The sequence below is a fragment of the Aspergillus lentulus genome (assembly GCF_001445615.1).
Source record: "Aspergillus lentulus DNA, contig: Alt04, strain: IFM 54703, whole genome shotgun sequence".
Taxonomy (NCBI): domain Eukaryota; kingdom Fungi; phylum Ascomycota; class Eurotiomycetes; order Eurotiales; family Aspergillaceae; genus Aspergillus; species Aspergillus lentulus.
In genome coordinates, this window is record NW_028322122.1 from 4375742 (window position 1) to 4402209 (window position 26468).

General features: G+C 32.8%; 2 protein-coding genes across 2 annotated transcripts; both read left to right on the forward strand.

Annotated features, from left to right (window-relative positions):
* Nucleotides 1-881: 881 nt before the first annotated feature.
* On the forward strand, nt 882-3150 carry ALT_2698 (uncharacterized protein; the record flags this gene model as incomplete). Its single annotated transcript, XM_089599404.1, has 7 exons — nt 882-888; nt 946-1188; nt 1243-1406; nt 1463-1656; nt 2606-2800; nt 2851-2915; nt 2975-3150. 7 exons carry the CDS (start codon nt 882-884, stop codon nt 3148-3150), a joined length of 1044 nt encoding a protein of 347 aa, XP_089456550.1.
* Nucleotides 3151-6250: 3100 nt separating this feature from the next.
* ALT_2699 (MDR family NADP-dependent oxidoreductase) lies at nt 6251-7285 on the forward strand (the record flags this gene model as incomplete). The annotated part of the gene is made up of 1 exon (XM_089599405.1): nt 6251-7285. The coding sequence occupies one exon, from the start codon at nt 6251-6253 to the stop codon at nt 7283-7285; it is 1035 nt and encodes a 344-aa protein (XP_089456551.1).
* Nucleotides 7286-26468: the final 19183 nt, after the last annotated feature.

Here is a 26468-nt window from a genome sequence, read left to right on the forward strand (position 1 = left end):
AAATTCAACCTGACTGTATGTCCACAGGACAGATTCAGATGGACTTTTGACGGGTTAAGAGACTTATGAGGCTTATGGCATGATCATGCATGTCATTGACAAGCCGACTCAACAAAATGCGGACCGGGTCGGCTGACTTCGCCACGCCTTTTCTTCATGCAAGCTGTTACAGTCTATCCAAAGTTAATTAAGTGCTCTCCCTAGACTTCTAGGATCACATGAGGGCGCCTAGAACTCACGCCCCGGCTATTTCTGATCAGAAGGACAAAGTCAATCATGAGTGGGCAGCGTAAAGCTGTCTGGCGCAAACGTGATTCCGTTTGCAGCTGGACTCAGTATACGTTGGTCCGAGCAAATCTGGTAGAATGGATAAAGCTTTTTTATATTACCAGATTCCATGGAGTATCAACTGTAGATGCTACGGTTCGGAGAGCGACATGAGTTTGGAAATGAACTAGTTTATGAACCTTAATTATCCAGTCATACTAGAGCTAGGGCTCTCAAACTTTACAGCTCGTGCAGCATCAGCTAAATGTTCTAAATATCTAAGTTAAAAATAACCTTAAAACGATGGACTTTCTGTTTTGCTTAAAGTTTTGAATTTGAGTTCTAGATGATTCTAAGTCTGGTAAGTCCATTCAAACTTATTTAAGAGCCAGTGAGAGTAGACAGGTTTAGGGTTTAGCTGCACTTGTTGAGAGACCACCAATGAAGACCTATTCCCACTACGTGTAAGTAACTGCCGACGTACGTGTCCTTGTTCTGTTAAGGCGTCCTGCGCAATAAAAGTGTTGGCTGTAACAAATCTATCTGACCCCTACATTAATCTACTCATCTGCCTTTAGTTGTCAAATTATCAAGCTCAGGAACAAAACAGCGAGATGGTTTGTGAGTTAGAAAGGTGACTGATGTACATGAACTCCGTTCTGACGCCTCTTGTTTTAGATAAGCGCTTCACTGAGTCACAGCTCAATACCATCGTCTCCATCATCGAGTTTGCCTCTGGCAACCAGGATGTCCTGGGCATGCATGCCGGTCTTGCCTGGGATATCAACAAATTTCAGATCGCATATATTTTAGCAACGGCTGAGTGGGAATCCAGATTCAGCCCTATCGAGGAGATTGGAGGGAAGAATAAACCCTACGCTCCGTATTATGGCCGTGGCTATGTGCAACTCACTCACAAGGGTGAGTACCCATCTCGGCTTGCCATGACTGAAAATAATATTGACTTTTTGACAGAGAACTATGAAAAATACGGCCGGCTGCTCAATCTCGACATGGTAGCCCACCCTGAGATAGCACTTAGACCTGATGTATCGCTTGTTGTGATCGTCCATGGTATGGCCAAGGGTAGCTTCACTGGCAAGAAGCTCGGCGACTACATCACAGATTTTGACCATAGAGTATACTCGATCGAATGTCCCTCTGAAAGACCGCGCTAAAGGTGCGACATATACAGGATTACATCAATGCCCGCCGCATTGTCAATGGCCTTGACCGAGCTGCCGAGATTGCTGCCTTCGCCACGTTCTGGGAGGGAGCTCTGTCTGGGATCAACAGCATTGGCAGCGACCCTACTCATCTCCTCTTCCTCAAACCGCATCTTGGTGAGCTTTCTGACGGCACCGAGGCCGATCCGAGGACCAATCAAAGGTTGGAAACCAGCGACAACCCACAATGTCCTCAAGGACAAGGACAGGACTGCAACACCGATTGGGGAGCACCATCGAACTGCGTGGCTTGATCATTGCATGCGTATCAGGGACTGAACGGACTCAGGTACCGTTCAGCAAACAGAATACAGCAATTACTATTACAAGGAGTCAAGTCACGTCGGGTGTGCGATACAGTCCTACGGACGTTAACACGTAAGAAAACCTCCGCACTCACGCTTGTCGTTTCCTCTTTACTGTCTCGAAAATCTACTCTCCACTGACGCGCTAGATAATGGTCGGCAACTCAGTTTATTAAATTGTGCTCTTCCCCACAAACCACGTTCCCCAAACCGCAAACCTTCATCCTGTCGAACTCGGAGGACTCTCTAGGGCAGGATGTGGGACGAGGATCAAAGGGCCGTGGCGGTCCAGGCGGTGGCGGCCGTGTCTATGCCAGTTGCAACTATAGCGGTCATGCTGCGCTGCTATGTGCGGGGATGGATTGTGAAAGGTTTTGATGGTCTTCGCTGCTGTATACTGGGGAGGAGATCAAACTTACATGAACAGTTGTTCTATATCATGTTCTCTGCGTGCACGATTGATGGCACTCTATACGGGACAGGCCGGAAATTTGAGAGCCTTACTGCCCACCAGCGTGTGACAGCCATGAAAGGTAAGCTGAACTTAACCTCGGTTCATCTAATTATGCCAAAAGGAATGCTTACCTAACAACTATGATGACAGTATTGGTGGTTTTGCGAAACTGCTTACTGCTTCTCGTCGATTGGATGCAAAATCTCCATCAGTGTTTTCCTTATGCGAATTACAGTCAAACGGTCACACATCTGGACCCTCTACATGGTTCTGCTCCTAACAGTCGTTGCTGGAATCGTTTTCTTTTTCCTTATGTTCTTGCAATGCAGGCCACTCTCGTACTTCTGGACCAGGACCACCCTGGATCCCGAGATTGAAGGCTACTGCATCAGCATCAACATTATAATCGTCATTACATACGTCTATAGTGCATTCGCCGCACTTTGTGATTTCACCGTTGGCATTCTGCCCATTGTCCTTTTCTCCAAGCTGCACATGAAGCCACAGGCCAAGATGGCTGTGATTGGCATTTTGAGCATGGCTTGCGTGTAAGTATACTTGGCCTCAGTTGATCGGAAAGTGAGCTAACGATCATTAGTGCCTCCTCAGCTGTGATCATTTGCTTCCCCTTTGTGAAGACATTTGCCGACGAAGACTTCCTCTGTACGTTGCCCGTTCTTTATCCGCATGTGATTATTATTCGAGGCACTAACATATCTCAGATGCAACCGATCAAATCGCCATTTGGTCCAACATCGAGGCAGGACTGAGTATCACCGCCGGCAGTCTCGCCACGCTTCGTCCCCTGGTCCGGAAATGGCTCGGCTGTCGAAATGAGTCAAGATATCCATCTGGTTTTCCCAACTTTGGCAGTCTAGGCGCAAACAGCAACTCGTGACCGATGCCGCTTAGCTACATGGGTGGGATGGGGTCAAAGGGCTTGAGGCCGGACAAATTGGCTGTCATGGTCACGAGTATCGAAAACCAGAGGGATACCGAGTTGACATGGGGAGGCTCGACAAGCCCTAGCAACAGCGAGGAAAGACTCACGTCGGATCACCCTCTCCTGGCATAAAGGAAAATGGATCTTGGTATCCATCGGACCATCGAAGTCGCACAGACGACCGACGGGTAAGATGCGAAGGGTTCTCGTCGCATGGCGAGGGAACGTGTATAGTCTATTTTGAACCTAATGCATAATGATTATGTTTGTAAGAGGCTCTAAAAAAACCCGTGGCTTTCCTAAGAACGCGATATACAAGGCCAGAAACAATAGCCGCATTCCGTCTGTCTTGCACACCATGATGGTGAACCGTGTTTGAATCAGTTGGAAGCTTTTGCGAGTCGAGTGGACCAAAGAGCGAATAACTAATAGTCTCCACTAGATCATAAACTTACAACGGATCAGCTGTCATAGACTTTCTGTGTATTTTGATTTCCGGTCTGCTGCTCGTAGCAATTCTCTTTTCCCCTTGGCATGCTATCAGCAAACTGGGGTAAATGATCCAATGACGAACTGATGAACAGCTGACTACCTAGCGCCGACGGAGTTGTTGACGAGTATGTGTGCTGGAAGAGTTTGCCCTTGTAGCTTCTCCGTCGGACATTTACCTCCAATATAGATAGAAGAAAAGAGCTGTCGAGGATAGTGCGCTAGCAAAACATACCCGAAATAGGTTAGTTTCATTTGTGTCGTGATTCCTTTCCTTGTAGTCGTCAAGTTTCCGCGGGATGAGCGGGAGCTTGACGAAGTAACGGTGGGGCCGCAAACTCCGTCGGAGTTTATACTCCAAAGTTCCAAACCTTAAATACCCTCAGCTAAGTAAAGGGCGCCAAAGCAGTAAAGTTTGAGAAAAGTGGGACCATACGGGTGCGCCAATGAAAATCACAATCCGTCTTGGTTGTTGTATGGACGAAATCGGGCGCTACCGGCCTTGTATGCCGAACGGTAGTCTGTTGAGAAATGGTCCTGCTGGTTAAGAGAGAGATAAGGCCCGAAACACTATAGTATCAGCAACGAATGCTACTGGTTCAGCCCGGTTGCCTCCTTGGTTCATTGGGACTGCAAAGACACCACGTCCCCCCCCCCCCCCGCCTCCCTCCTGCCTTAGGGTTTCCTCAGGGTTTAACCTGGGGGTGTGGGGAAATCCGTGCATTCAGATGCACTTGGCGTTGGAATGAAAAACGTATGGATTCGCGGACGAATTATGAGTGAATGGTGCTGCGCATTTTACAAGCATATTGGCAAGCAAAGATGTGTCCTTGCTAGGCATTTTAGGGTGCATCTATTCGTGCTTGAGGATCTGTCACCGCTCTCAGCTATAGCAGGTCAGTACTACAAGCAGGATAAAACCCCACGGACAAGCCCGGACAACAGATCGACAAACAGCAGGACCTAGAAATACCCGGAAACAATACCGCTACTCGTCTAGGGCAAATGTACAGCCGTACAGGACAAAAGACGTTAGTCCTGTCCTTTAATAGCCTGCGAGAGGACACACATCTACGAGGAATCCACGCTTTTTAAGGGAGGATAGAAAATTCGAGAACGCCAATTGCGCCAAGTAAACGTAACATTTCTGGCCAAATGCATGTGACGTCTCTACAGAGTTTGCCCAGAAAGCGAGCGTACCAATTACCATAGCTTTGAGCCGGCTACTGGTAGCTATACACAAAAATAAAGGCTTTCTGATTCTGTGATGACAAGCCGTGCGTATGTAGCGAGCAAAAACGTATCACCCCACGATCTACCAAACCCTCTGGAGCCGAGAAAACCACAGCGGGGGCTCAGCTCTGAGGGAAGGTTAGCGATGGGGTCCATGCCAACTGTGTTGGCGGCAAGAGAAAAAGTGCTTCCCCGACCGAGGCAGTGGAGCCTGTCCTAGATTTAGCCGCCCACTAGGAGGGCGGCATAGAAGTAACAGCGGCTACTGGCTCACGAAAGGCCACACGAGGTATTGAGTTCCCATAAGAAGCGCATACATGACACATACTGTATAGGGATCTGGTCGGGGTAGCCTATATACTACCTCAGGGTGAGATTCATGGTAGATGGTGTGAAGGGCTGTAGTAGATTTGATTTGATGGTACTGACCACCGTGCTTTGTACAACAATTTTGAGGAATGGAAGAGATCTGCAGTGAACGGTACGAAGCCCTTTTTCCCAATGACACTGTCCTCCCTTCCATCATAATCTCATCATCACAATCTGTAAAGCGATGGCACGCACACGTTTTACTGCCGGGCTCTGGCACGTTATAGCTGAAGCAGTCCAGCTATTCCCCATTGATCTTCAAATTTTTCCATACTAGCATATTAATTTTAATCTCAGGCGTCCCTCGGATGCCGTAAGGCCAGGTTGCCTTTCAGATATTTGGTATACCAGCTTGATCTCATATTCAAGCTTTTAGTTTCTGCGACTGGGTCAAGATGTTATACACTGACCAATGCAGGACAAAAAGATACAAACACAACGGATCACACTGGTGAACGTCAGGAATGAGATGTTCAGCCACCGCATAAAGCTTCTTGCCGACTGATATTGAGCATGACATACCCCTAATTTGCGCTGGTGACACCTCGCACATGCCGATGATACTTTCTGGCACTTTTGAGGGGTACACGTCTTTCGTTACCGAGAGCCTGGAGATGAAACTCCGTCGGAGCTAGGTTGGGCAAAGAGAGCAGATGCGTTTATGGGACTCCATATGGATTAGGTCATGTAATTCCTTCCGCCCCATGTTGCGTCATTTATCTAAAACTCCCTCGGAGTGGATTAATGGCTCTAGGAAGGTCCTGGTGAGACCAGGGGAGGGGTAATTGGGTGATGATTGAGCATGACACGCAAGGTTAACTTTCTGCTTTGTAATTACCACAGGCTAGTTATAAGAATAATGCACAGAACGCTTAACGCAGGGTATTAAATTCTCGCCGAAAGTGCTTGTTGATCATTGCTCATTGTCCCATCGATTCGAGCCAAATACTCCTTACAACTCAGAATGACACAAAACAAAGCTCTTGTTTTCAAAAAAATTCCCTTAGGCGTTCCTGTCCCCTGGGAACATCTTGTTGTTGAGCCAGTGGACAACAATGTGGAAGATCCACCGCCTCCAAACGGCCTAGTTCTGCAATCACTCTACGCTAGCTTTGACCCTTACATGCGTCCTCGCATGCGACCTGCAGAAGTCAAATCATACACACCGGCCTTTGCGCTTAACCAGCCGATCGATAGCGCCGCCATAGCCACAGTATTTCGATCTAACAATCCGACCTTTCGGGAGGGGGATCTGGTGGTTGGTCATCTACCCGTTCAACAGTTTAACACACTGGATGGCAGTCAGGCCGTGAGTCTTCGTCGCCTCGACAATCCGCTTGGCATCCAGGACATCCGCGTGTTCCTCGGGGCTCTTGGGATGCCTGGTCTTACTGCATACTCTTCTTTATATGAGATAGGAAAGCCACAAAAAGGAGAGACGATTTTCGTTTCTGCTGCTAGCGGAGCTGTCGGGCAGTTGGTTGGTCAGCTCGCTAAACATGAAGGGTTAAAAGTTATTGGCAGTGTTGGGTCCGACGAGAAGCTCGATTATATACTCGGTGAGCTTAATTTCGACGGGGGCTTCAATTACAAGAAAGAAAAGCCCGCAGATGCACTGGCTCGACTTGCACCAGGCGGGATCGATATTTACTACGAAAATGTCGGTGGCGAACATCTCGAAGCCGCCCTTGATGCGTTGAAGGATTTTGGCCGTGTGATTGTCTGTGGTCTGATATCACAATATAATGCGCCGCCATACCCCATAAGGAACATTGCCAATGTGCTCTTCAAACGTTTGACCATGCGAGGGTTTATCGTCGGTGATACAGGTATGGGCGACAAGTACGCTAGGGAACATCAGGACCATGTCCAGCGGTGGATCAAAGATGGCTTGTTCAAGGCTCTTACTCACGAGACGGAGGGTATTGAGAATGCAGCGGAGGGTTTGATTGGAATTTTTAATGGAAATAACATGGGAAAAGCTGTTTTGAAGTTTTGACTCTTTTTGAATGCAATGGCCTTCTTAGGTGGTGGGTATAATTACATCTCTGCGATATTCAGTGAAAGTTGCCTCAGATCCACGTTGGCCATTTTTTGTATTGTGTTGGCTGGGGGGAGGGGCCCGAGGGAGCGGGTTCAATTTTATTATCAACCACCTCACGATGTACACAAACAGCCTTTCTGGCTAAAGCTATCTTAAACTAGCCCTGAGTACTGTCTGATAGACTGGCCTCCATGAAGTTATTCGACCCAGATAGGTTCCATAACTTAGATAGATCTCTTACCCCTTAGAGAACTTGGCCTCGTCATCCCCCTCCTCTCTCCCTTGCCCGCTAGAGTCTAATTAATACCAAGGTGGGATACCAGGACTAATATATTGCCTTTACAGGAGTGAGGCAGGCTTGTGTCCAAGGAAGAATGTACATATATCTAGTGAACTCATATCTGGTAGCGTGCAGTCTCTGAGGCTTGTGTAGTGGAAGCGTTGTCTTCAGGCGGATTCGGTTGTTGTAAGAGGAACATGTAGAAGAAAATTATCAGTTAACAAACAGAGAATTGAAGGCTAATTCAATTATGTAAGGGAACTGTCTAGAATTGTCTATTGAGATGCGTGGTAGGATCTGAAAGGAGCGATAGCGTGTGCCAGAAATTGACTATGTTGTGTGGTGATGGGCGGTCTCATATCGAGATTGAAGATACCTAGGAGGAATCTACCGAGATGGGGGTTACCGACTTGAGGTGTAATTAACAAAACCTCCAGTTAGATGGTTTTCTTCCTCCTTTTTCCTTTCCCCCAAACTTGATACTCTGTTGACTACTACCATATGTATTTGCGATGTTTGTGTTTGAGTGTAATTAGAGTTGCATAACCGAACCGCTAAAATTGAATCCGACCCTCACCAAACTCGCAGCGGTGAGGGTTTAGTTCTAAGCCTATGGAATTGCACTGGTTTTGGTTTCCCTAGGTTAGAACTAATTTGAGTTTGGTTAAAACTGTTGGTTTTGATTTTTGAGGTTTTATTGGATTTGACTAACCAACCCTCACTGTTTTAGATAGAAATCACTAAATACTTAGATATCTCTTATAGTTTTGATATCACTAGATAGCCCTAGATCTAGGCTATCTAATGATATAAATATCAATTCAAAATACCTAGTGGTTGCTAAGATATAAGAGAATAATCATTTCTGTTATAGGTTGGTATAAAAGTAGTGGTGGTTTATATATATATGTATATTAACCTTTGATAATCACTATGATCTAAGGATGATTTTAACCACCACCTATTCAGCCCTATAGATATTAAATTAATATTTTAGTTATAGATTATTATGATAATAATTACTATATATTTCATATAGAAATATTAATTTCTATAGGTATGGTAGTAGTATAATAGATAGTATAATCATTTGAAATGTCAAAACAGCAAAAATTCACTAAATAATAGTGGTTTAACTCACCTAAAATCAAACCAAATCTAACCATGGTTAGTTAGTATAGGCCTAGCTAGGCCTAGCTAGGCCTAGTGGCGGATTTTACAGTGAAACTTGAACTAAATCGGAACAGATCAGGTTTGGTTCTAATTTCTAAGATTTGGACTTGAAATCACAGCAGTTTAGTTCTAACTGGTTTTAAACTCGCCTGAACTTAGACTGAATGCAACTCTAGTACTACTATGGTATATGCCTATATAGCATGAGCTGAGTATATACTAACTATATATAGGACTAATTCTGCACTCTAATAAAGGTTAGGACCTGCAAGGTAAGTATAGTTATAACTAATACTAAGTATATACTGAACTTTAACTAAGTGCTGGCTTCCTAGGTTATAAATAAGATTAATATATATAAGTTTTTTATTTCTATCTGTTGTGCATATGCTAAATATATATAGAGGTGCTAAATAATAGCTTAGATATCTCAACTATAATATGAGAGCACTGATGGGTAGAGTTGCATAACCAAACTGCTAAAATTAAATCTGACCCTCACTGAACTTGTAGTAGTAAGGGTTTGGTTCCTAGCCTAGGGAATTACTTTAGTTTTAGTTTAGGTAGGGTAAAACTAATTTAAGTTTAGTTAAAACTATTAGTTTTAATTTTTAAGGTTTTATTAGATTAGGTAAAACTACCTAATCTAATTAAAGATAATATAGAAGTATTATATATTAAAAAATAGGTTAAATAATCTATAATCTAATCCTAGTTAGATTTTAGGAAGATTATAGAATAAAGTAGAAGTCCTTAATTAAATTAAAGATAGCTACCTAGTAAGTCCTATTTATAAGCTATTAGAAATACCCTAGTTTATAAGATATATAGTAAGGTTAAGATCCCTAAGATGCTAATTAAGAGATGTTAGTCTATAATATAGGTAGGTAATTATTATCTCTATTAGACCCCTCTCCCTTAGACACCTCTTACTGTAGTATATTTATATTAATATTATCTATATTATTATCTTTCTTAAAGCTACCTAGATCTTCTTTACTATTATTAATATACTACTCTATATCCTAATTATCCTAATTATTCTTCTTTATATTAATATCTTTCTTGCCTACCTTATTAAGCAAAAACTAGAATTCCTAATTAATTTTAAATTAATTAGTATATATTAAGAGTATAATAGCCTATATTATATTAATAGTAAGGTAGCTATATTAGTAGTAGTAGATATCCTATACTATACTAAATAGATTCTCTAATCTAATACTAGTTATAGGGATAGTAAGGAAGTCTTAAGTAATTAAGATAAGTATTAGGAATTAAGATATATTTATTTTCTACTAGCTAAGAATATTAAAGGACTTATCTTCTTAAAGGTAATCTAATAATAATTAGATTAATATAAGGATAATAACTTAGGGGAAGGGAGATATATATTCTCTAAGATATTTAGAAAGTTTATTACTACTAGACTCTTTATCTAAAGGTAAAATTTAGTATTATTTTAACTTCTAAAGGGTGTGATTTAGCCTAATTAATAGTACTTAGCTAGATAACTAAGCTCTAGCCTATAGATATTTCTCCTTATAATATATAAAAATCTTTCTAAGCTTTATATAATATTTATATTCCTAGTTATAGTTATTACCTATCTAGGAAGCACCTTTAAAGAATAAAAGCTTTTAATATAGATTAAGAATTATGCTAATAGTATATATAAGACTATAAAAGCTATAGGTCTTCTTATAATATTCCTAAAGCTTAATATATATAGTATATAGGGTATTATATAGTTATTACTTCTAGAGCTATCTCTTATTTTAAAGTTATATTATTACATCTTTAAGATAATTAAAAAGACCTTTATAGATACTAAAGACTATATATACTATAGCTCTAGTATGTTCTAAGAGTATAGTAGTATAGATATAGAAATTATAAAGAAGCTTAAGAAGATACTTAATATATTACTATTCTTTAGGGCTAAGACTAAAGGAAGAGATATTCTTCTCTTACTAAGTATTAATAAATTAATATATTAGTTTATATAATTAATAGGTATACTTTAATATTAGATATATTAAATTCTACTATATTTTATAATCTAAAAGTAGGAGTAATAAACCACTATTATTTATATCTTAGATTCTTTAAAAAAATTCTCTTTATTTTAAGCTTATAAGGATGAAGTATATAAGCTTTTAAATCTATATACTAGTTAGTATAAATCTAATTATAGTTAGATTAAATATATCTTTTCTATTATTCTTAGGAGGCCCTTTTCTCTAATTATATAGTCCTTATTATCCTACTCTACAGTAGGGTTATTATTACTTATCTAGATATAAAGCTTATAAAGGAAAGCAGTTACTACTAATTAAATTATATAGATAAGATAAGATAAATAATATTAAGATTTAAGTAGTTAGTAAAACTCTAGATTAAAGGAGAAACTTAGTATCTTATTACTATACTCTAGTTACTTCTTTAGGTTCTTAGTTAGCTTAGTAAATATTATTCTATTATTACTTATATTATTAGTAGTAATCCTAAGAAGCTATTAACTTAACTTATACTTCTCTAGAACTTCTATTATTACTAAAGTAAGTTATTCCCTAGTATATTTACTAAGGACTAGTAGGAAACTAAGAAGAACCTTATAATAATAGAAATCTAGAGAGATCTAGTAGCTAGTAATTACTATAAAAGGTTTTTAGTCTAGACTTATCTAGTAATCTAATATAATTAACACCTTTATATCTAGTAGAAGAGAAGTAAGTAGTTCTTAATATATACTTATAGTAAGATCTATAAGATATATCTTAACCTTATTATAGTTTAGGATTTTAAGATATAATCCTAGCCTAGTAACTATATTAAGTATGTATTTAAATTATATATACTTAATAGTTTAGAAGGGAAGGTAATATATAATTAGAAACTATATAATCTAATCTCTAAATACCTCCTCTAAATATTATAAGGTAGATGTATTAACCTAGAAATAAAAAGAGATAAGATTAGTAGTAAATCTAACTATAGTTAGATTAGTAAAAATATACTATTACCTATAATAAATAATTAGTAATAATCTATCTAGTTATACTAGACAGACTATTACCTTTCTATAAATACTTCTAACTTATTAGATATAATTTTATTATTATAGTACTAGTATAATCTAAACCTAGATAATAAAGGAGTATATAATAGTATTTATAATAAACTTTAGATTTACCTTATAATAGTATAGCTACTTCTTTAAAATAAGTTTAGGCTATTAAATATTTCTTACTTCCCTATCTTATTTTTTTCTTCTTAATTAAGTCCTCCTATATCTTCCCCTATTTTATTTTACTCTACTACTTAAGGAAGGTATCTTTAGTATATATAAGGTCTTTAGTTAATTTATAATCCTTAAGGGAGGGAAATTTAATAATATAGTCTTATCTATTAAACCTTAAGAGGATCTTAAGGATATCTAGAATAGGTATAGAACTAGATAGTAAAGGGTTAATAAAGATATCTACTAAGGATAAGAAAATATTACTAAATAAAGACTACTAGTATAGTAATACTAGAGGTAAGGGATAATAAGAAGATAACCCTTTAGATAAACTTATCTTAGATATAAGAAATAATATATTTTAAAATTAGGAACTTTAGGTAATAGAGAGTATATAAATTTAAATCCTAATAGAAAAATTAATAAAAAGGTATACTTAGATATAATAAAGTTTAAATCTAACTAGGGTTAGTTTTAGAAATAATAAAGTTAGAATCTAACTAAAGTTAGATTAGGGAATAATATACCCAGAGTAATTTTTATACTAAAGTAGGGAGTATACTAAATACCTAAACTATATTAATATCTTAATTAATCTCTACTATTACTATCTTTACTATTACTATCTCTACTATTACTATCTCTACTATCACTATCTCTATTATTACTATCTATATTATTATTATCTCTATTATTATTATTACTATCTTCCTTACTAGCTACCTTAGTTATCTTATCTTTACTCTTCTTATTATTTATCTTATTAGTATTTACCTTAATAATATTAAATCTATACTCTTTATAAAGGTTGTTAATCTCCTTAAAAAAAGACTAGAAAGTTATATAGTTATTTCTCTTTATTACCTTATCTAAGGCTCTAGCTAAGTTACTAAATTACTAGTAGTACTAATACTTATCTTAGTCTAATAGCTTATCTATTATAATCCTTTATAATTTTAGGACCTTTAATATAGTTTTTATACTTCCTAAAAAAATATTAGTTTAATAAAACTAACTATAGTTAGAACTATAAACCTTACTTTCTCTTATTAATAATAGGATAGTATAATATATTCTTAGTAGCCTTTCTTATATACTCTCTTAGTTATATCTATATAAAGTTAAGGTACTTAATATAATTAGAGAGGTATATAGTAAGAAAGCCTTTCTTATAGGGTTTAGTAGAGGAAGAAGCTGTAGATACTTTCTTATTAAATATAAGTATAATAATATTAAGCTCCTTATCCTAATTATCTATATTAACTAGATACCTATACTTCTTAAATATAAGGGCTACTTACTTAAGAAGATCTAAAGCTATATTATACTCTTTCTATAATTAAATTTATAAGGTTAGTATAGCTCTAACTATAGTTAGATTACTTAAGGGTTCTATATCTTAGAAGTAAAGATAGTATTTTTTTTTTTCTTTTTAGTTAAAGCCTTCTTCTAACTATATTTATAAGTAGTAAGTATTATATACTTAGTCTCCTAATACTAAAGAAGAGTACTAAGAAGGTTTATCTTAAAGGTAAACTAATCCCTTACTTCTAGATAATTTATACTAGGGAGTTTCTGTAAGACTTAATTCTTCTTAAAATTTACTATAGTAAAAATCTTACTATAGGGAAGGTATAGTATAAAAAGATCTTCCTATTTTAGTATTAGTATATAATCTAACTATAGTTAGATTAAATATACTTATAAGAGTGCTAGTATTATTAAACTATACTATTAGGCCTTAGAAATATAGTCTAATTATTTAGTATACTATTATAACCAACCTAGCCTAATAGGGTCTGCTAAAGTAGGCTATATAGGTATTACTAGTAGCTAAGCTAATACTAGTTTAGAAGTCTAGTAGTAGATTTATAAGCTAATATAATTAGCTAATATATTCTAACTCTAATTAAAATCTTTAGTACTTACCTAATCTTTTATAGTATTATCCTACTATATAGTCTTATTATCTACCTTAACCTAAAGCTGCTTTATAAAATCTAGTATAAGTTTAGACTTATTTATATTAGATATATAAGGATACTATATATTAGGGACTTAGATAGTAGCTTTACTAAATAAGACTATCTTAACCTTACTAGTCTAAGTAAAGTCCTTAAGAGTATTTAAAGCCTTTTCTAGGTATAACTAGGTTAGGTCTATCTATTATATAATATACTATAAGATATATTTAAGTTTACTAGATATATCCTTCTCTAAAGTAACCTAGTCCCCCCTAAACTATTAGCTATATTAGTGAATATCTAACTATAGTTAGATTCTTAGAGCTTACTATTTTAGGTAGGGTAGATATTAGAATTTATAAAGATTTCTCTAGATTTAAATATAGTCTTAATCACTTAGTATCTAAAGAAAACTAGGTTAATATATTATAAATATTTAACTACTAAGTTAAGTATAAAGTTTTAAGGCAGGAAGCTCTATCTATAACTAATATTTAGGATTAAGTAGCTATAGAGTCTTTTATACCTTACCCTTATACTAATAATCTTCTTAAGTAAGAAAGAAAAGGAGTTAAAGTAGGAAGTTAAGGTATTTAGACTTAATAGTTAGAATTAACTTCTAATTATTAGTAGAGATAAGGATAGAGTAATTCCTAAAAATCTTTTTAGTAAATTTAAAGAATTTATTAAACTCTTTAATCTAAATCTAACTATAGTTAGTATATCTTATAATAGTAAATAAATATAAATAAAAACCCACCTTATTAAGTTTTAATATTATAATCTTATTTATTAGTATTTATTTAAATACCTTTTCCCTATATTAAGTTTAGGTGAATTTATATATAAGTAATTAGATCTAATTATATTAAAGAAGGTTAGTAAACCTCTATAAGTTATCTACACTAATACTAAAGATAGTATATAGCTAAGAGCTAAGAGATTAAGTATTTAGAAGACTCTCTTACTCTAACTTAGTAAGATTCTTAAAGTACTTAATAACATAAAGTATATTATAACTATTACTATTTACCTTTTAAGTATTCTAGTAATTAGTATATAGTACTTACTATATCTCCTTATTAATATCCTTATTATTATAGATATTAGTTAACTATAGATACTTCTGTTTAAGTATAAGCATGTATAATCTAACTATAGTTAGATTATTAAGATTTACCTCTATAGTAGGTACTTAAATAGTATTACTATTAATATCTTTAATTTAAAGATATGCCTGTACACCTTACTCTCTAAGAAGTTCTTATAAGGTATAAACCTAATACTACCTATTATATAAAATAACTATTCTATTATTAGCTAAAATGCTTATAATTTTTATAACTTTAGCCTATAAAAGTTAGTAAAGTAGAATCTATAGAATCTAACTATAATTAGAATACTAATAATAATTACCTTAAGCCTACTCCTCTTCTTATACTTTTTACAAAGTTTAGTTAGATCCTTAATTATAGACTAGTTATTCTTAAAATTATAACTACCATCAGAAGATAGATAGTGTTTTAAGATAGTATTAAAAAACTTAGCTATTATACTAGCCTTTAGGCTATTAAATTATAAAAATTACTAAATTCTAAGTTTAAATCTATCCTAAAGTTAATTAATCTAGACTATATTAAGTGCTTAGTTCTAGTTATTCTTACCCTAATCTATCTATAAGCACCTTATATTAAGTATAATACTACTAAGAAATTATACCTTAACTTTCTAATTAATAATATCTTTTTTTACTAAAAGAGTGGTTAGCTCCTTCTTCTTTTTTACTATACTAAAAACTATAAACTAACTTAAATTAGTATAGTAGCTATAGTTAGAATTAGGGTATAATTAAATCTTACTTATATAATTTATTAAAGTAAAATTATATAGCTCTAAGTACACAGGGTAATATAGAATAATTCTAACTATAGTTAGATTAAGGAGGTAAGATATATAGTATATCTAATTAGAGGGTAATATAGAAAAAATAAATAATTCTAACTATAGTTAGAATTAGGGTAGTACAAGTTATGCAGGGTAATAAAAACAATAGTTTTAAAAATAAGGTAATTTTTAAAAGTATAGGGAGAATATAAGTCTAAGTTTATTTATATAAGAAAGATTAGTGTATCTATATATATATATATATAATTTACTACTATTTAAGTTCTCTTTCAGGGTTAAATATATAAGTTAACCTAATCTTTCTTTATTTAATATTCACTATTATTAGTATTATTAAAAAAGTAAATATATTTATGCATAATAACCTATATCTATAAGGCTAGCTAATTAGAGTACTATATTACTTTTATTATATAATATTACAGAAGCTTAATTTAATTAATATCTCTAATTATTTAATACTCCTACTAATATGCAGTTATATTAATAATACTAATAACTTTAGTAAATAATATAACCTTATTATATTAATAGAAGTATAGATATAGTCTTATAGATATATCTATTCCTTTCTTAATCTAATTATAGTTAGATTTAGTTAACTAATAACCTTATAATCTAGCTAACTTAGTTAAAATAGTTAATATTCCTAAAATCTACTAGATATACTATAAGTCTAAGGACTATTTATATCACTTCCTTTCTTAATTAACTATAGTTAGATTTAGTTAACTAATAACCTCGCAATCTAGCTAACTTAGTTAAAATAGTTAATATTTCTAAAATCTACTAGATATACTATAAGTCTAAGGACTATTTCTATCACTTCCTTTCTTAATTAACTATAGTTAGATTTAGTTAATTAATAACCTTGTAATCTAGCTAACTTAGTTAAAATAGTTAATATTTCTAAAACCTACTAGATATACTATAAGTTAAGGAGTGCTATAAGTATATCTAGTATAAGGTTATCTAGTATAAGGCTAGTAAGGCCTCCCTAAGTATTAATATAACTATAAGTAGAGCAGTTATAGTAGTTAGACTAAGTCTATCTTCTATATAGAGGCTAAAACTATATAGAAGATTATCCAGTGTTATATACACTGCCTATATAACTAATTAATCTTATATATTAAAGATATCTCTACTATATCTATTTCTTTTTTAATCTAACTATAGTTAGATTTAGTATTTTATAATACTACTTAGTTATATAATACTTAGTTATATAATACTTAGTTATATACTACTTAGTTATATACTACTTAGTTATATACTACTTAGTTATATTATTCTTAGTTATATTAAAACTATTATAGGTGCATGATATATAGTCCTTTTTAATCTAACTATAGTTAGATTTAGTATATTTAGATTATCTTCTTAGATATAAGAGAGGCTGAGAGCTAATATAAGATATAAAGTTTAGTATTAAGTATAAATAATTATAATATTTATATATATATTTATATATTTTATTATATTTTAAGCTATAAACTATAAACTTACCTAATATAGCTTAAATCTATTAATTATTAAGTTAGGATAAAACCTTTACATATAGAGTCTTATATAAATAATATTTTAAATTAAAATAATTAGTATATAAGGAGATATTATAACATCTTATAGTTATAAAATACTAATTTTAAATAGCAGTTTATCCAACCTAAATCCAAACTGAATCTAACTATAGTTAGTTAGTAAGTAATATAACTTATCTGGAAATAGTTTAGCTTTATTAAGTTTTAAGTTTTATAGTTAAACTTAAACTAAATTAGAATGGGTCAGGGTAGGTTCTAAGTTCTAAAATTTAGACTTAAAATCACAGTGGTTTAGTGCTAACTAGTTTTAAACTTGCCTAAACTCAGACCAAATACAACTCTAACTATATCTACTAAAAAGTATATTAAAAATTCATCTAGTATTTTATATTTTATTATTAGAACCAGCACTAGAAAACACAAAGATTACTAAAAATATAGAAATTAACAAGGACACTGAGTAAGAATATAAGGTTAAATAAATCCTAAACTATAAGAGAGTTAGTAGAAAGCTATATTACCTTATAAAGTAGAAAGGATATAATACCTCAGAAAATATATAGAAGCCTATTAAGAATCTAATAGGCTATTACTAACTTATTTAATAATACTGCTTAAAGAAAGATTAAAGTTCTCCTAGAAGGAAGGAGGCATCTAATTAATCTCTACTATTATCTAATTAAAATCAGGATTATCAGAAGTCATAGCCAGCTGTTAGATTTTAGTAGTAGGATCAGGCTAATTAGATAACTTCTTCTTATTTAAGATCTGCAGCAGTTCAGTATTATATTCTAATATTTTAAAACTATACTCTTTAAGGAACTTTTATTGCTTTTAAAGTTATAAATAATAAGCTAGTAACTTAGTAACTTTCTATTATTTTTCTATTAACTCTTTTTAAATTTTCTCTAAATACTCTTATAACTACTAAAGCTCTAGATAAAAAAGCTCTAACTTATTATTAGTTATAGAAAGCTTAGAAGTAATCTTCTTTTTAGTATTCTTAAGGATATCCCATTCCTTCATAGTATGAAAATCTTTTTTATATATACAACCCTAATAGATGCACAATGTGTACTTTAAATATTTATAGATTTAATCTATTATATAGACCTTATTATATAAAGCATAGTAATCATAAGAAAAAGAAGGAATAAAACTATTATTAATAATATATTTAGCCTAATAAATATAACCAGTAACTTAATCACACTTATAAAGGAGTTTAGGGGTAGGAATACTTTTAGGAGTAGTATTAGTATAATACTTTAGTATAATAAATAAATATAGTTAGAAAGAAAATTAGAAATATACCTACCCAGGAAGTGCTGTCCTTTTAAATTAAATTTTAAGGATAAAATACTAGGAGAGAGGGAGGTAATATTATAATACTAATATAGCTATATTAGTATAAGGTAGATGTAGTGGGTAGAATCTAAAGGATTATTAATTACTAATTAATTACAAAAGATAATCACTAAGTAATCTAGGAAAATGCTTAATCTAGATAGATTTCTATAGGAAAATAGTTTAATAGTTACTTACTAAATAGTTATACTTATATAATAGAGATATATATAAGGCCACCACATTATATAATATAGTATATAGGTATGCAATATAGATTATATACTAGTTAGAGGATCATCTACTAGTATACTATTATACCATCTACTATCACTACCATAGGAGGAACTCTAGGTATATAAGGATACTTATTATACCTAGTATACTTAGTTAGTTCCTTATATTTAATATAAGTTATTTACTTAAGTATAAGTTCACTAGTCTAATTTATTAGTTACTCTAAACTATTAAGTATACATACTTAATAGGCCTTACTTCTATCTCTACTGTTATTATTCTTATATTACCTTTGGTTGCTCTTAATCCTGTTTAGATTACTATACTATTATATCCTTAGGCTACCTAGTTAGTAGGCCTTAGGTAAGTATCAAATATAGTCCAGGGACTATATCATCTTGTTCCTAAAGTAGTTGACTAGCAGAGAACAGCAGAGACAGATCCCAGGGTGTGACAGTAGGGACACCAGCAGTTATATAACTCTTATAGTAATTAATATAGTAATTAATCTTATTATATGATCTTACCTACTATTTATATACTCCTTTTTATATTTAGCCATCACAGCCCTAGTTAGAACCTTTTAGTGATTTCTTACCATCCAATCTAGGTTATAGATTTATTAGGCTTCTAGCCCGTGACATAGTAGGTATAGTTAGTATAACTATTTACCCTACTTTTCTATAATTTTAAATAGGCTAAGCATTCTGCTTACTAGCTTCTAGTTTAGCCTAGGGATAGTAATATTCTTTATTTATAGTATTATATATTTACTAATATTTAGTAATATTTTAATATATTTCTTATTATACTACTTCTTTATCTACTTCTTTAACTTTTGGAGTAGTACTTATAGTTTTATATAGTTCTTATTAATTTTTATAGCTCTCTTAGCTGCAGCTAGTACCTTTATATCTTCTAGGGTTAGTATATTAATCTATAGGCTTACCTTAAAACCTATAAGTATATAGTATAGTGAAATACCTAGCATGCTATATATTATACTATTATAGATAAACTATATAATAGGTAGCTAGCCTGCCTAGTTATCTTACATCTAGCTGATATATACTTATAGGTAGTATTCTAAAACCTGATTTATATATTCTATTTAACTATCTATCTATGGGTAGTAGGCTATTAATAGTCTTCTACATACCCCTAGATAGTAGTAGAGAGTTGACTAGAATATACTAGTAAATAGGCTACCTCTGTCTAAGACTAGGTTCTCTAGCATGCCTAGTAGTAGTATAATTCTTTTATAGAGTACCTCTACTAGCTATATTACATTAATATCCTTCCTTATAGGGATATAGAGTAAGTACTTTATATATAGATTAACTATTACTAGAACTATATTATACACCTTCCCCTGCTACTTTAATAGTAGGAGACCTATAATAAAGTCTATACTTATCTACTGCATAGGTTTTATAGGAGTAGGTAGTGATTCTAGCTTACTATAAGGCTTATACTAGTATACTATAATTCTCTAGTAGATATTATACTTATCTATATATACCCTAACATCTTGTGCAAGCTCATACTAAAAGTATTTATATTTAATACTTTTAAGGGTATATCTATACTAGTAATAACCCTTCTATAGATTATTATAGTTAATTTTTATTATTTCTATATATAGTGCTATAGACTTTAATATATAGATATAGTTTTTATATTATAGTAGTCTATCTACTACTTTCTATTTTAAGTAACTTAGCTTATCTATATCTCCTCCTTCTATATCTAGTAGTTTCTGTTATATAAATATATTAATATCTTAAGTAATATATAATAGGTCTACTATAGCTATTAGAATGTCTGCAGAGTAGGCTGCTTTAGAGGTAAGTACTATTTATATACTACTCTATAGTACTAGGAGGTCTAGAGTTTCTATAATACTAATAGTATCTCTCTTATCTATTAGTATATTCTATCTATAGGTAGTAGCTTCTATTTAGATATCTATAAGATACTCCTAATTTATCTCTTATACCCTTCTATAGCATGCTATATATATACTTATCTCATTCTATAGGAGGTTCTTATCTAGTTATAAAAGCCCTATATATAGCTTATTCTATAATATTAGCAGCTATAGTAGGTCTATATTAACTATTTCTATTCTATTAGTATAGTCTAAGTAATAACTAGATATATTAATAGGGTTGCTAGCCCCTAGGCAGTGTTTAATTTAGAAATTAAATATAGATAGATATTCTACCTATCTTATCTAATATAGATTTAGCTTCTTTATTATTATAAAGTAGCTTAAATTAGTATAGTTAGATAGTACTAATATAGGGAACTTAGTCTCTTCTAGGTAGTGCCTCTATTACTTAAAATATTTAATAATTACTAGTAATTTAGAATTATATATTTAATAATTCTTCTCTGCTATAATAAGCTTATAGAACTAGAATACTATTAAATACTATTCTACTCTAAATAGCTAGGTGAGTATACCTGCTATAGCCTATTTTAATATATCTATCTATAATTAAATCTATAATTCTAGGTTAAAATACTATAGTATAGGGGTAGTTATAAAGTATTACTTTAGCTCTTTAAATACTTATAGTACTTCTAGTATTAGTATAAATTATATAGTTTTATTATCTTTCTTTATTAATTCTAATAGGGATGTTATAATTTTTAAGTACTTCTTAATAAATCTATAGTAGAAGTTTATAAATCCTAGGAAGACTTATATCTCTCTTATACTATATAGTATTAGCTATTCTTTAATAGTTTCTACCCTCTTTAGTTCTATGCACACTCTATTAATTCTAACTATAAAGTTAAGAAAATCTACTTCTTTAATATAGAATATATATTTACTAAGCTTAGTATATAGCTTTACTCTTTATAGTTATTATAGAACTACTTAGATATATTTTTTGTGCTCCCCTTTATTCTAGGAGTAGATTAATATATTATCTAAGTAGATAATATAGTAGATATGTGAATGAAAATAAACAGTATATACTTAATAGTATATAAATGATAAAGGAAAAATTCACAAATGCAAAGGGGAATAGATAGCTTGCCTAGGTGTAAAGGAAGAATAGGAAGAATAGGAAGAATAGGAAGAATAGGAAGAATAGGAAGAATAGGAAGAATAGGAAGAATAGGAAGAATAGGAAGAATAGGAAGAATAGGAAGAATAGGAAGAATAGGAAGAATAGGAAGAATAGGAAGAATAGGAAGAATAGGAAGAATAGGAAGAATAGGAAGAATAGGAAGAATAGGAAGAATAGGAAGAATAATAGAAGGAAAGTAGCTAAGGATACCTTAGCTGAAAATGTCTTGATTCCTTAGTTATTGGTAACTAGCTATAGGGTGATTTCAAGGGTATATTTATAGATAATTCCTTTTAGCATAGGCTGTTTGAATGATCTCACAGCCAGGTGATCTCATAGATTAGATCACCATTTGCTAATGGTTGAAATTGATAATAATTAATGACGATCCATGGCTATAAGGTTAGAACCATAGTAGATCAACCCATGGATATGGTCAATGATCAATCATAGATATAATTAATGGTTGATTATATAGTTTTCATCAACATCTAGCCCCCTTCTTATAATTCTACCTAAGCTATGAAGGAGAGTGATAATCTAATAATTATATATATAGTAATAATAATCACTAGATTCTACTATATACTTATAGATTATATTAAACCTTAGGGGTAGCTATTAATATTATATCCTCCCCTGCTTAGACTGAACTCAGTCTATAGAGTTCTTAGTTATTAATAGAAGTTATAAACCTTAGTTAATACCTGCTGTTATAGCTATAGGGGTATAACTATTACTAAGAGATATTAATTACTAGATCTAGTATTTAAATATTATTATTTCTTTATTAAATATCTATAGAACTAGCTAATTATTTCTTTATGCTCTTAATTTAAAATAACCTTAGGGGTAGCTTAGTATATTCTTTATTAATAAGTAAGGGTATAATTAGATTAGTTTACTTAGTAATAGTAATAAGTAAGTTACCTAAGTAATTAGCAACCTTAATTAGTAAATAAAGAGTTATAGTAAATATTATCTTATTTATATAGCATAAATAAATAAAATTAATAAAGGTAGAATTAACTAATAATTATAAATAAATAAGTAAGTATTTACTACTAGTATATATAGCCTAAGTGTAAAATACTTTTAACTTTTTATACTTTATTATATATAATTCTTTATATTCAACCTTAATAATCTATCTATTAGCTAAACTTCTTATATTATAAATTTCTAAGTAGCTATAGTCTCTCTCTCTTAAGTATTATATTACTCTATTATATACTCTTCTTATTAATATAATTTTATTTCCTTCTAATAATATATCTATTTATATTTCTAATTATTATAGAGCTGTCTAGTCTATAGAGTAGGAACTTAGATAAGCTTTAACTAAAGTTTAATATTCCTATATAGTTCTTCTTAATCTAGTTTATAAGTAGCTTAACTAGACTATTTAGAATAGTAAGGAACTTTAGAAGGCTATTAAATCCCCCTGCTATTAAGATACTATATTACTTTAGTAGTATAGAGTTAAATAGAGTAAACTATATTTATAGTATATAAAGAAGTCTAGTACTTTTTAGAAATATATCTCTGTCTCTAAATTTATCCTAGAAGGTAGGAAATATTATGCTCTTTTTATAGGTGCTTATACTAACTATATCTAGAATAACTATAGGGTGTAATATAGTTACTATCTTAGTTAGAATTTAAGTTAGGACCTAGAGTTTAATATATAAGTATTTTCATAAGATATCTTCTTCTTTTATTTATTCTCTACTAACTATTATAGTACTATCCTATAGGCTAGTAGTTTAAATACTCTTAATAGTAGTAATCTAGTCTTTAAATAGCTACTTAATATTATTAATTTATCTAATATAGCTTCTTATGTAAAAACTCCTGATAATATAGCTAAATCCTCTTTAAAGACCTATCCTAATATTATTATATCCTCTCCTACTTCTAATATGCATTCTAGTATAAAATAGACTTATCTTAAGCTAAGGATTAGTACCACCTCTAGTGGTTCTTTAAAGGATAATACTCCTATATTAAAAAGTAAGGATAATAATAAGATATTCTTATATTATTCTTTTATTACTTTAGTTCTATTTTATTACTTATAATCTCCCTCTACTACTCCTCTTAGTAGCTCTTTAAAGATAGATAAGAGTAAGGTAATTAATATTTATAATATTAATCTTTATCTCTATAGGTATTTTATAGCTAATAAACTTAGTATAGTTTCCTTTTAGTAGGAATATACCTCTAATACTCTGCCTAAAGCTCCCTTATCTCTTCTAAAGTAATCTACTCCTACTTTAGTCCCTTTAAATCTTTTTCTAATAATATTAGGTACCCTCCTAGATAAGTATTAGTATAAATAAATTAAGGCTTTACTAACTCTCTTAGTAAAGAGAAAGAAGAAGCACCCTCTTAATAGTATTATTCTTACTTAGCCTCTTTTAATTCCTAACTTTAAGGATCTGGAATATTTTTAACTTATTTATAGGGATCTAGTATACTTTAATATAATTATTAATAATAAAATAGTAAAGCTTAAGGAGGCCCTTCACCCTATTAAAGAGGAGGAGGAGAAGGAGGAGGAGCTTAATCCTAAAGATAAAGTTTATTAGGATAAGTAGCTTGCTAATCTTAATAATCTCTAAGGTAGAGATAGAGGCTAAGTGTCACACCCTGGGATCCGTCTCTGCTGTTCTCTGCTAGTCAACTACTTTGGGAACGGGGTGGTATAGTCCCTGGACTATATCCAATACTTACCTGAGGCCTACCAACCAGGTAGCCTGATGATGCAGGGGTATAATAACCTTACTAAGGTCAAGGACAATCCAAAGGTAACACAAGAATAATAACAGTAGAGATAGAAGCAAGGCCTATTGAGTACGTATACTCAATAGTAGAGAGTAACTGACGAATCGGACTAGTGACCTTATACTCAAGTGAATGATTTGTATTGAACGCGAGGAACTAAACTAAGAGTGCTAGATATAATGTGAATGAGTGTCCTTATATATCTAGAGTTCCTTCTTAGGTAGTCGTGGTAGATGGTATAGTGGTATACTGGTAGATAGGTTTCTGACCAGTATATGATTTATGTCGCATACCCATATACCATGTCATGTGAGGGGCCGTGTTCGGCGTCCTTGGGGTAAACTCGAATTGTCCTCCATAAGGTTATAGTATTACCGTTCAGTAAGCAGCTACTGAACTGTTTTTCTACAGAAACCTGTCTGGATTAAGCATTCCTCTGGATCGCGCCCTGATCACTCCAGGATTAACTAGTGATCATTAATCCTCAGGTTTCTGCCTGTCATATCCGCCTTGCGCTAGTGTGGCTGTGTCAGTACTGTAACATCACCTCCCCCTCTCTTAGCGTTTCGTCCTCAAAACTTGATTCAAAAGGCGGTGCTTCCCCAGGTAGGTGTGTTTTCATCTCTTCAACCATGCTTGCTCATCATGCCTAAGCATTGTGCTAACACTATTCTTGAAGGTGTTCCCAAGCTTCCCTGCAACCGTGACCAAGTCACTGGTTGTATCTGTCAGGAAGAGTATATTATCAAAAACGGTTTCATTACTTCTTTTCCTTGTGATTATTGCGCATCGTTAGGTGAGGTTTGCATGATGGATCGAACTCGTTGGTACTTGAAATGTGCATCGTGCACCCGTCAGGGTTAGTTATGTAAGAAGGACTTCCACACCAAAAAGGAGTGGGATATTTTGAAGAGGGCTGAAAAGAAGATCGCTTCTAAGTTATCTGCGACTGATGATAAGTTAGAGCTCCTCTACCCTGAGCTTCGACAGTTGCAAGAGCATTTGGAAAAGATTCAGAAAGAGTTGATGGAAAAATAACAGAAAGTTGCTGAGTCCTTAGCTCATCATTCACGACTTCGAAAACAACAAAAGTTTCTTAAAGAACGTGGTTTCAAAATGTCAGAACATGATGCCGAACTGTTGCGGATCTTGGATGAAAAGAAGTCTTCTGAGCAGCCTGATCCTACAGCTGAAATCGAACAGCTGGCTGCGACTTCTAAGAATCCTGATTTTAATCAGATGATGACGGAGATTAATTAGATGCCCCCTTCCTTCTAGGAGAATTTTGATTTCCCTTTGAACAGTACTGTTAAATGAGTTGGTGGCAGCCCGTCAGGTTCTCAATAGGCTCCCATGTATTTTCTGAGGTATTGTAACCTTTCCACTTCATAAGGTAGTATGGTTTTCCACTAATTTGCTTGTGATTCAGGATTTCCTCGACTTTATATTCTTGTTCAGTGTCATTGTTGATTTCCATGTTTTCAGTGATTTTTGCATTCTTTGGTGCTGGTTCTAATAATGAGATATGAAATACTGGATGAATTTTTGACATGCTTTTCAGTAGTTATAGT